The sequence below is a fragment of the Fonticula alba genome (assembly GCF_000388065.1).
Source record: "Fonticula alba strain ATCC 38817 unplaced genomic scaffold supercont2.7, whole genome shotgun sequence".
Taxonomy (NCBI): domain Eukaryota; order Rotosphaerida; family Fonticulaceae; genus Fonticula; species Fonticula alba.
Window position 1 is genome coordinate 114,445 of NW_009242977.1, and position 10,585 is coordinate 125,029.

The 10,585-nt window shown below is 69.7% G+C and overlaps 5 protein-coding genes across 5 annotated transcripts in view; 3 read left to right on the forward strand and 2 right to left on the reverse strand.

The window, feature by feature from the left end:
• H696_04217 (hypothetical protein) overlaps positions 1 to 1,569 on the forward strand; it is a 2,876-nt gene extending 1,307 nt beyond the window's left edge. The window contains exons 3-7 of the mRNA XM_009498094.1: positions 22 to 269; positions 476 to 561; positions 673 to 806; positions 978 to 1,228; positions 1,406 to 1,569. Coding sequence (XP_009496369.1) covers positions 22 to 269; positions 476 to 561; positions 673 to 806; positions 978 to 1,228; positions 1,406 to 1,535 — 849 coding nt within the window. The 3' untranslated portion in view covers positions 1,536 to 1,569. The remainder of the gene's footprint in view (positions 1 to 21; positions 270 to 475; positions 562 to 672; positions 807 to 977; positions 1,229 to 1,405) is intronic.
• Positions 1,570 to 1,699: 130 nt separating this feature from the next.
• H696_04218 (hypothetical protein) lies at positions 1,700 to 5,356 on the reverse strand (the record flags this gene model as incomplete). Its single annotated transcript, XM_009498095.1, has 6 exons — positions 5,051 to 5,356; positions 4,330 to 4,900; positions 3,743 to 4,200; positions 3,534 to 3,606; positions 2,278 to 3,357; positions 1,700 to 1,956 (listed from the first exon to the last, which is right to left on the reverse strand). The coding sequence occupies exons 1-6, from the start codon at positions 5,291 to 5,293 to the stop codon at positions 1,700 to 1,702; spliced, it is 2,682 nt and encodes an 893-aa protein (XP_009496370.1). The 5' UTR covers positions 5,294 to 5,356.
• A 587-nt stretch (positions 5,357 to 5,943) lies between these two features.
• H696_04219 (hypothetical protein) lies at positions 5,944 to 7,409 on the forward strand (the record flags this gene model as incomplete). Its single annotated transcript, XM_009498096.1, has 4 exons — positions 5,944 to 6,336; positions 6,699 to 6,960; positions 7,056 to 7,110; positions 7,190 to 7,409. The coding sequence occupies 4 exons, from the start codon at positions 5,944 to 5,946 to the stop codon at positions 7,320 to 7,322; spliced, it is 843 nt and encodes a 280-aa protein (XP_009496371.1). The 3' UTR covers positions 7,323 to 7,409.
• Positions 7,410 to 7,632: 223 nt separating this feature from the next.
• H696_04220 (hypothetical protein) lies at positions 7,633 to 8,433 on the forward strand (the record flags this gene model as incomplete). The annotated part of the gene is made up of 1 exon (XM_009498097.1): positions 7,633 to 8,433. The coding sequence occupies one exon, from the start codon at positions 7,633 to 7,635 to the stop codon at positions 8,431 to 8,433; it is 801 nt and encodes a 266-aa protein (XP_009496372.1).
• Positions 8,434 to 9,057: 624 nt separating this feature from the next.
• Positions 9,058 to 10,585, reverse strand: H696_04221 (actin, cytoplasmic 1). Its single transcript, XM_009498098.1, has one exon. It carries the CDS (start codon positions 10,520 to 10,522, stop codon positions 9,395 to 9,397), a length of 1,128 nt encoding a protein of 375 aa, XP_009496373.1. The 5' UTR covers positions 10,523 to 10,585; the 3' UTR covers positions 9,058 to 9,394.

Consider the following 10,585-nt stretch of genomic DNA (forward strand, 5'->3'; position numbering starts at 1 on the left):
CCCCCCCGTCGCGGAACCCAGATGCGGGTCAGCCCCGAGGAGCTCCCGGCCACCGGGTACTCTCCGCCAGCCGGGCCGCCAGCCCCGCGGGAGCTCGGCTCACCTGGGACTCTGTCCGCCGGGCCGGTCGACTCGCGCTTCGGCGCGGCCGGCGCCTCCACCGGGGAGCCCCTCCCCCCGAGCCAGCCGACTGAGGAGTCCCTGTTGCAGACTCTGAGCGACCGCCACGACGCGATTGTCACCTTGCGCATGCGTGACCGATGCAACAAGTATGCACACCCAGTTGCTTCTTCTTTTTATCTTTGTCTCCCCCTTGCCGCTCAGCCTTGCTGGAGCCAGGCTCTAACCTGCTGGCCCCTGTCCTTGCCTCCCCCCCCCCCCCCCCCCCCCCCCCCCCCCCCCCCCCCCCCCCCCCCCCCCCCCCCCCCCCCCCCCCCCCCCCCCCTGTGCGCCTTTGCTTCGGGGCCATCCGCAGCATCCGGTATTGCCAGGAATGCATGCAAGTGAAGCCGGACCGCACACACCATTGCTCCATTTGCAATATTTGCGTCCTACGCATGGGTACATGCTCCGTCTTCGCCAGGGGATATGCTCTCCTCCTCTTTTGTCTTTGCAAGATCCTTTCCTCTCTCTCTCACACACACACACACACGCACACAACATGATGGACAGACCACCACTGCTCCTTCCTCGGAGTGTGCATCGGTCTCGGCAACCACAAGGCCTTCGTCCTGCTGCTTCTCTATAGCAGCATCTTCGTGTGGACTTGTGGTCTGACCAGCTTCGCTTCGATCGTTCGAGCCGAGGTGCGCAGGCCTCCTGGCCTTTCTCCGCCCCCCCCCCTCCCGCTGCCCTCGACCCTGGCCTGCCCCTTGCACCCCGGCCTGCCCCTTGCACCCCGGCCTGCCCCTTGCACCCCGGCTTGCCCCTTGGTCCCTTTTCTGCCCACCTCTGCTGACCTCCTGGGGCGCCGACAGTTCCGCATGTCGGAAATCCACCTCTTCTGGATCGTGGCCTCGGCTCTGTCGCTCTGCTTCGGCTTCGTGACCGGCGGCTTTTGCGGCTTCCACATGTATCTGATTGCCCGCAACCGGACCACCTTCGACTTTTCCTACTTCTATCACATCTACAAGGAGCTCTATGACCAGTACAACATGGGCCCGCGTGGGAACTTCGCCCAAATTTTCGGCACCAACATTTGGCTGTGGCCGCTGCCGACACCGAGCCAGTGCGCCCGGACGCCTGTCTATCGCCCTTCCCCCGCTCCCTTCTTCTCGCCCCTGCCCCGCCATCGACAGCGGCGCCCCTCACCCGCCCCGACCGGGAGCACCTCCGCCTAACCCGAACTACCGCCACCGCCCCTCCTCCCCTCTCTCGGTCTTGGCCCGTCCCCCCTGTGGGCCAGCTCCACTGATGGAGTCAACTTCCCCATTCGCTCCATGTATCACCCCGGTCGGCGGAGTGGATCTAGTTGGTCAAATGCCCCGGATACGGTCAACTCGTCGATCTACGTCTCGGACAGCGGGATGGTTTGACGTGCGGGCCACAGGCGGAAGGGGGGGGGGGGGGGGGGGGGGGGGGGGTGGACCCCAGCCCCCCGCCCTCTTCCCAGCCCCCATACCATCTGTACACATGCGCGCAAACAAAGGGCCGCGCAAATACATTGCACACGTGCACAAGATGAACAGAAGGCGAGGGTCTATTTGCCGGCCAACGCGGTGAGCTGAACATCGATGCTGGCGATGGTGTCGGTGATGCGCTTGTGCTCGTTGTTGAACTCGTGTCGCCGGGCATCCAGCGCGGCCAGATCCTCCAGGAAGCGCTGGCGCATGACGGGATTCCGCTGACGCGACGCCAGCTGATACTTGGCATTGTACTCGGTGTTGAGGTTGGCCAGCATCTCGCGGATGGGCATGAGCTCGGCGATGAGCTGCATGCGGGCCTTCTCCAGCTTGGCTGTGACGCACGCACACACGCACAAACGCACGCACACACGCAAAAACGCACGCACACACGCACACACGCACGCACACACGCACACACGCACGCACACACGCACACACGCACAAACGCGCGCACACACACACACACACACGTGTACATGCACACGGCGCGGAGGGAACCGGAAATGGGGGCCGGGGACCGCGAGCGACAGCCGGGCCGGGGACGAATGCGAGGGACATGCGCAAGGAGGAAAGGGGCGGACAGGCGGGCGGTCAGTCAGGAGACCCGGTCCCCGAGCAGCAGGGCGAGCAAAGGGCGGACAGAGGGCCGTACATGATTCGGACTCCACCAGGGCCGGGCTGGGCAGGCCGCCGGTGTCGGAATCCGAGTCGGAGAAGTCCGACGAGGGAGGCGCCGCCGGCAGATCGCCCTCCACGGCCCCGGCCCCGGCCAGGGGACTGGGGCTGTGCCCATCGGCCGGGGTGCCAGGCCCGGGGGTGTGCTGCGACGTGACCACCGCCACGGTGATGGAGGGCGTCTGAAGGGGGGAGGCCGTGGCCGCCGGGCCGGGCGAAGCGCGCCCATCGGCCTCGGCACCGCCAGCCGGCGTGGAAATGGAGAACGAGCTGGCCGCCACGGCTGCCGGGCTGTCCGGGCCCCCACCGGGGGCACTCTTGCCGGTGCCGGGGATGGCCACGATGCCGGCTGTGGCCCCGGCCGCCAACGGCGAGGCCGCCGCCTCCGGCAGATCCCCCACCGGCAAGGCCAGATCCATGGGGACCTGCAGGGCATCGGTGGCCGGCATGTCCGGCAGCGGGGAAGCCGGGAAGGCCCCGGCCGCAAGATCCGCCGGGGCTGTGAGGATATCCGGGCTGGCGACCGCCGCGGCCGGCCCCAGGCCCGGCACCCCGACGCTGGGCAATGCCCGAGTGCCCACCGGCAAGGACTCCAGCGAGGGCAGCGTGTCGTCCGGCCCGGCGATCGAGAGGCTGGGCTCCGACCCGTCGGGGCCCAGCGGCGTGAGGACCGGCACCGAGGGCGACCTGGCCAGTGTCGAGGACGGCCGCATGGGCGTGGCAAAGGCCCCGGCCCCGGGCAGAGGCAAGGGGGGCGACTCCACCCCCAGGGGCTGGTCCAGGGCGTCGGCCACGGTCGCCATCCCCAGCGGGGCTCCCTCCGGGGTGGGGGTCTCCTCGCGGCGGACCGGAGACCCGGCCGGCCCGGCCTTCGGCTTCGGCGGCGGGTCCACCTGATAGGGGATGCTGAGGCGGATTTGCTTGCGCGGAGGCGCCGGCGGGGGAACTTCCAGCTGGGCCACCGGCAGGGCTGGATGCTGGCGCTTGTATTGGTTGAAGTCCCGCTCGGTCAGCAGGACCTCGTCCTCCTGTGGGGCGTCCGCATCCTGGGCGAAGGCTGTGCCCGGGGATGACGGGGAGCCGGCCGGAGGGAGGGCGGCGGGCAAAGGCACGAGATGCCGGGCGAACCGGCCGGCCGGCCAAGCCAATGGAATGGTGAGTCGAAGGGCGGAGCACTGGGCCGGGTGAACAGGCAAGAAGCAGCATAGGGCGCGGGGGGCCTGCCGCACGCACAGACGGTTCGGTAGACACTCTCATCGTCGAGGGCCAGCAGGCGCTGGACCTCGGCATCAACGTCGGTGATTTCCTGCCATCCAATCGAAAGGGTGTCAGTGGCAAGCGGGGACGGAGGGCGGCGCCGGACGGAGGGCGGGGCGACCACATGGCGGGCGGCGAGCGCCGACAAAGGGCGAAACAGGGGGGGGGGGGGGGGGGGGACGCACCCGTGGTGGGAAGTCCGAGAGCCGGCGCTCGCGGATGTAGCGCAGCGGCGGCGCCAGGCCGTGTGGCCACAAAAACGAGTCGATGACCGTGTCATCGGGCGGGGCGCGCACGGCCAGCTGGCGCTTGCTCGGCTTGGCCACCTTGCGCGAGGGCTTGCCCTCGGTGCCGGTCCCGGCGGGGTCGGCCGCGCCGGCCGCACCGGCAGCCGGATCGTCAGGCTGCACGGCCAGCAGGCCCGGGTCCAGGATGGGATCCATGCCGAGGGCCACCCGGTAGGCGCGCAGCGGCTCGTCCAGCTCCTCGGCCACCAGCATCTGGGAAATGTCGCCGACCTTGTAGAACTGCCGCTGGTCCAGGGACCGGTGCGACTCGATGATGCACGGCAAGTCCACCAGCCGGGCGGACACATTGCGCGTGGGGGTCTGGATGGTGGCAAACCGACGGCCCCCCTTGCCATCTGGCCACGGGGGTAGGGGCGGGGGGGGAGTTGAGGGGATTGTGTAAGGGGCGTCTCCTCCATAAGATGGAGGACCGACTGGCGAAGGAAAGAGAGGGGGAGGGGGGGGGGCAAGGGGGCCGGTCGTACCCTGGAACTGGATGCCATAGCCGTTGAGTTCGTGGCGGCTGAGGGACTCGCGCAGGGGCCCGGCCAGGTCCTCCGGCAGCCGGAGAAGGAAATGCGACTCCAAATGCACGCTGTCATCTTCGGTGGTCCGACGCTTGTCTTTTTTCTCCTTGCGGCGGCGCTCGCGATCCGTCCCACCACCGGTGCCGGTCCCCGGGGCGCTGGTGCCGCCGCTGGCCGAGGCAGCCCGATCGCGCTTGCGTTTGTCCTTTTCCTTGCGATCGCGCTTGCCACTGCTGCCGCCACTGCCGCCGGGGGTCGGACTCCCGGCGGCCCCGGGCAAGCCCAGGACCATGGGATTGTTCGGGAGGAGCCCCGGCGAGGTGGGGACCAGCGGTGTGCCCGGGGTGGTGACTGCTGCCGCCGCCGCCGCCGCCGCCGCTGCCGCCGCCGCTGCCGCCGCCGCCGCTGCCTCGTCTGGTGTCCCGGTGCGCAGGACCAGCTTCGAGGCTTTGGAGGCGGACTTCTTCTTGGAGGAGGTCTTCTTGCCGGTGTGCCCGGTGGAGGATGTTCGCGGGGCGGTCACCGGCGCCTGCTTTTAGGCCATGCCAGTCAGAAGGGGAGGGCGGAAGCGACAGGGTCAGTGGGCACGCAGGACAGGGGACACAAAGCACAGCAGGGCATAGGCAGGGCATAGGCAGGCGCGCGAGGCGGAGCCAGGGGAGGCGAGGCTGGCACATACCGTCGGGGCGGTGATGCGGTCACCGCCGGCGCCCGTTTGGAGAGATATCGAGGGCCCGGTGCTGCCGGCGCCTCCGCCGGTCAGGGCCTTTAGCGACAGTTTCGGCAGGGCAGGCGAGGCGGCAGCGGTGACGCCCCCGGCCGGGGGACCTGCGCCGCCGGCACCTACTCCCGACAGGGACAGCGAGATGGATATGCTCGGCCGGCCGGACCCGGAGGCCGGCGGCTGGCTGGCGGGGTCCATCACAGGGCGTGGGATCGGATGGCGAGGACAAAGAACACGAGAGGCCAGGCAGACAGGGGGAGGGGGGGGGGGGCGGGGAGCGGGGGGCGGGAGAGAGACTGGAGGGAGTGGAAGGGGTTGCCAGGCGGCCTGAGCACGCACGGGGTGCAGAGCGGTGTGCCTTCGGTCCCTCCGCGCCTGGGCGTATTCCCCCCTCCCCGGCGATCTCCCTCGCAAGGAGGCAGGTGAGACAGGGCGAAGGCTTCCCCGGACCGGGGGCTAGTCGCAGTCAGATGGCACAACGGCCACGGCGGGGGGCGGGGGGGCGGGGGGCGGGGGCGCGGCTTGCTGAACGCGAGAGGGCGGGAAAACGAGCGCCGGCGCGCTGTGTGTCGGGTTGGCATGTGACCTTGATCAGGTGCCGCGCTCCCCGGGCCCCGAGGCCCTCGCACGGGGATGACCGCGACACAGAGGCGCGCGTGCGAGTCGTTGCCACGACAAAGATGGGCCGGATCTCGGTCCCCCTCGTCTCCCGTCCAACAGGCACATAAAGGACCCGAGCACACCAGACCCGTGCCCACGGCCGGCTACGCACATGCCTCTCCCTCGCTCCGCCCCCCGCCCCCCGCCCCCCCCTCTCCCCACGCCCATCCACACCCCCTGAACACACCATGAGCGCCCCCGCCCCGCGCACTGTCCTGATCACCGGCGCCTCGTCCGGCATTGGCCGGGCCACGGCCCTGCGCTTTGCGCGCGACGGCTGGCGTGTCATCGCCACCGGCCGCAATGCCGAGGCTCTGGCCGCCCTGGAGGCGGAGATGGCCGCCGTGGCCCCGCCGGCCGCCGCCGCCGCCGCCGCCGCCGCCGGATCCCTGTTCAAGACCATCACCTTCGATGTGGCGGATCAGCAGTCGGTCGAGGCGGCCCTGGCCCCGGCGGCCCTGGACCACTGGGACATTGATGTGCTGGTGAACAACGCCGGCCTGGCGCTGGGCCTTTCCAAGGCGCAGGATGCCCGCGTGGACCACTGGCAGACCATGGTCAACACCAACGTCAACGGCATGGTGCGCTGCTGCCTGGCCACTGCCCCGCCGCCACTGCCCCGCCGCCACCAGCACTGACGCATGGGTCCCCCCCGCCCCGCCCCGCCCCCCCCCCCCCCCCCCCCCGGCCCTCAGGACGCGGGTGGGGGCTTCCACCACGCTCTTTGAGCCCAAATGGCTCATGGGCCGACCTTCGGCCGAAAAGCCCGCGCACTGAATCCCCCTCGCCCTGGCTTTTCACACCTCGCCATCGTGCACCGGCACCCGCTTTCGCCCCGTCCCCGCGCGGGCCCCGGCTCGCCCGAGGGCCGGGGGCAGAGGGGATTTCCCCCCCCCTCCCCCGCCCCGCCCCGCCCCGCCCCCCCTGTATGTATGACGACCAGCTGTATGTCACGCATGCGCTGCTCCCGCGGATGGTGGCCCGGAATGCGCCCGGATCGCACATCATGTTTGTCTCCTCCATCGCCGGGCAGTGGCCCTACGTTGGTGGGAATGTCTACGGCGCCACCAAGGCCTTCGTCACGCAGTTTGCGCTGAACCTGCGCACGGACCTCCTCGGGACGGCGGTTCGCGTGACGAGCCTCGAGCCGGGCATGGTCGAGACCCCCTTCAGCAATGTGCGCTTCGAGTCGGACATGTCCAAGGGTACGCGCCTCGTGTGTAGCTGCGCTCGGCCCTCGAGCTGCCTCCTCCTCCGCGCCCCTAACACAGCAACCCCCCCCCCACACACACACACACAGTGTCCCAGGTGTATGACGGTGTGCAGTCGCTCACCGCGGAGGACTGCGCCGAGACGTACGTATCGCTGGGGCCGCCGGCTTCCCTTGCTGTGCCTGGAAATCTGACCCGCCCCGTCGGCCCCCGCCCCGAGCAGCATCCTGTGGGCCACCACCCAGCCGGCGCATGTGAACGTCAACCGCATCGAGATCATGCCGATCCAGCAGGCCTACGGCGGCCTGGCGGTGCACCGCGACTTCGAGAAGTACCCCTTCGGCAAGAAGGACTAGCGAATAGATGATGGAGGGCGGCCCCCCCCCCGGCTCGACCTGGCCCCGGCCCCGGCCCCACACGCGCCAAATACAACTGCCAATGCATTGGAACGCCCTTGCCCCGCGCCCGCATACACGCCGCAAGATAGGGGGGGGGGGGGGGGCATCTTCTGAGGGGGCGGCCCGAAGGGCGAAGGCGCTCGGTGTGCGCGCGCGCGCGCGCGAGTGTGTCAGGAGATTGCAGATGACGCCTACCGCTGTTGTTCCTTTTCCGCCCTCCCTCGCCCCTCCCCTCCCCTCCCCCCCCCCCCCTCGCCCCTCGCCCCGCATGGCTGGTGTCTTCGAGTGTGACTACTGCGACGGGCGCCCGCGGATCCAGGCTGCGCACCGGCGGGCGCATTTGGCGTCGGCCGCGCACCGGACCAGCCGGGCGCGCTTCTTCGAGCGTCAAGTCGGCGTGGGCGCCGGGCGCCTGCGGGCCGCACACTGGCGGACCGCCGTGTCCGATGCCTACCCAGCTGGCGGCTGGGTGCCAGCCGGCCGGGCGGATCTGCCGCCGGCGCCCGTGCCGAGGGAGCCCTCGACTGGCCGGCGGCAGGCCCAGCGCCGAGCCCGGCGTGCGCGGCGCGGCCCGGCCCCGGCCCCGGCCCGGCCCGACGAGGCCCACATGCCAGGTGGCCGGGGTGCGGGAGGGGCGGCCGCTGGCGGCGGTGCGCCCGCCCCCGAGCACGCGATCACCCGTCGGCAGACGGTCGCGCACCTGGCGATGGCCGTGCGCGAGGGCCTGCTCGTGGCCCCGGGGCTGGGGCTGCATGGCAGGGGGGATGTTGGGCCGCCGGTGGCGGTGGCCGCCGCGAGGATGGCCAGCCCGGGGGCGGCCCCCGGCCGCGGGTCCGCCACCACCGGGCCCGGAGAGGCGCGGTCCGATGCCACCGGGCCCGATGGCAGCACTGCCCGAAGCCAGGCCATTCCGGTGGCCGATGCCCCGGCTGTGCTCGCCGCCGGGCTGCTCTCGGTCCCGGGGGCCGGCGCGCGGGGGGGACGCCAGCGCGCCAGCTGGCCCCCGGGCGGCCCGGGGCGAGCAGACCCGCCGCCCGCCCGCCCGCCCGCCCGCCCGCCCCCGGGATAGACCCGAAGGCGAGGCCGCCCTCCCCTCCCCCGCCCTCTTCCTGGTGGAACTAGCCAAATACAGACCCCCAAGTCAGAACCCCAAGTCAGAACCCACCCCCCACACATACACACCCGGAAGCGGGGAACCCCGGGGGAGGGATGTCTCTTCTTGCTTTTGGGAGGGGGGGCGTGTGCGGCGCGCGGGCAGAGAAACAACCAGCCGGACACCCTCCCCTCTCCGGCCGGCCCAGCGGGAACGCCACCAGTCGCGGGAGGGAAGACATGTGCGTGCACAGCCGCCTGCCTGCCTGCCTGCCGCACGTGCCTCAGAGAATCGGAGTGGGGGGGGAAGGAGTCTGGCTGTGGCGAGACGGGGCGCCTGTGGCACTGCACCGGCGTGCGCGCGACCGCGGCCCGCACCACCAAACCATCACACAAACACCCCCCCCCTCTGGGCGCGCGTGCAAACCAGGACACCGTGCGAGCCCGACACACCGAGCCGCCCCCGCGCCTCCCCGGAAAGAACATTGTGGAAGGCCCGCCCCCCGCCCAGCCACCGCGCGCCGCGCCATGTAGTACGCCCACGAGAGAAAAACACTGAGAGAAGAGGATGAAGGACAGGATGATGCATAGCTGGGGGTTCTCAAGGTGTGTATTAAGAGAGCCAAAGAGGCACAAGCATGCGCGGGGGGGCACCCGCCCGCGCCAAAAAGGCTCGAAGATCCTAAGCCACCGCGAGAGAGGGAGAGAGCAAGGGGATCCCCTCACTCCTCCGCCAGGAAGGAGAGGGCGACCGTGGGGCCGACCGGGGGCAGGGCCAGCGGCCGCCGGGGCGCGCGCACGCGGGCTGTCCGCGAGCAGCGGCGGCCCGAGGCGGCCGACAAGAGGAGGCACCCGCCGCCGGGGCCGGCACCACAGCCGGAGTCCTTCGGCCAACGACCGGCGGCTCGCGCCGGCGCGCTGCCAAGCACACGAGGCGCTTAGAAGCACTTGCGGTGGACGATGGAGGGACCGGCCTCGTCGTACTCCTGCTTGGAGATCCACATCTGCTGGAAGGTGGAGAGGGAAGCAAGAATGGAGCCACCAATCCAGACGGAGTACTTGCGCTCGGGGGGGGCGACGATCTTGATGCGCATGGAAGAGGGAGCCAGCTGGGTGATCTCCTTCTGCATACGCTCGGCAATGCCGGGGTACATGGTGGTACCACCAGACATGACGACGTTGCCGTACAGATCCTTACGGATATCGACGTCACACTTCATGATGGAGTTGTAGGTGGCCTCATGGATACCAGCCTGCTCCATGCCCAGGAAAGAGGGCTGGAAGAGGGCCTCCGGGCAGCGGAAGCGCTCGTTGCCGATGGTGATGACCTGGCCATCAGGGAGCTCGTAGCTCTTCTCGATGGTGGAGGAAGAGGCAGCGGTCTGCATCTCGGCATCGAAGTCCAGGGCGACGTAGCACAGCTTCTCCTTGATGTCACGAACGATCTCACGCTCGGCGGTGGTGGTGAAGGAGTAGCCACGCTCGGTCAGGATCTTCATCAGGTAGTCGGTCAGATCGCGACCGGCCAGATCCAGACGAAGGATGGCGTGGGGCAGGGCGTAACCCTCGTAGATGGGGACGGTATGGGAGACACCATCACCGGAGTCCATGACGATACCGGTGGTACGGCCGGAAGCGTACAGGGACAGGACGGCCTGGATGGCAACGTAGAAGGCCGGGGAGTTGAAGGTCTCGAACATGATCTGGGTCATCTTCTCGCGGTTGGCCTTGGGGTTGAGGGGGGCCTCGGTGAGCAGGACGGGGTGCTCCTCGGGGGCAACACGCAGCTCGTTGTAGAAGGTGTGGTGCCAGATCTTCTCCATGTCGTCCCAGTTGGTCACGATACCGTGCTCAATCGGGTACTTCAGGGTGAGGATACCACGCTTGGACTGGGCCTCGTCACCGACGTAGGAGTCCTTCTGGCCCATGCCGACCATGACACCGACGTGGCGGGGGCGACCGACGATGGAAGGGAAGACGGCGCGGGGGGCGTCGTCACCGGCGAAGCCGGCCTTGCACATGCCGGAGCCGTTGTCGATGACAAGGGGAACAATATCGTCAGACATGGTGAATTAGGAGGAGGAGGGAGAAAAGAACTGAAGCCAACGGGAAGGGAGGTTTCAATCCGG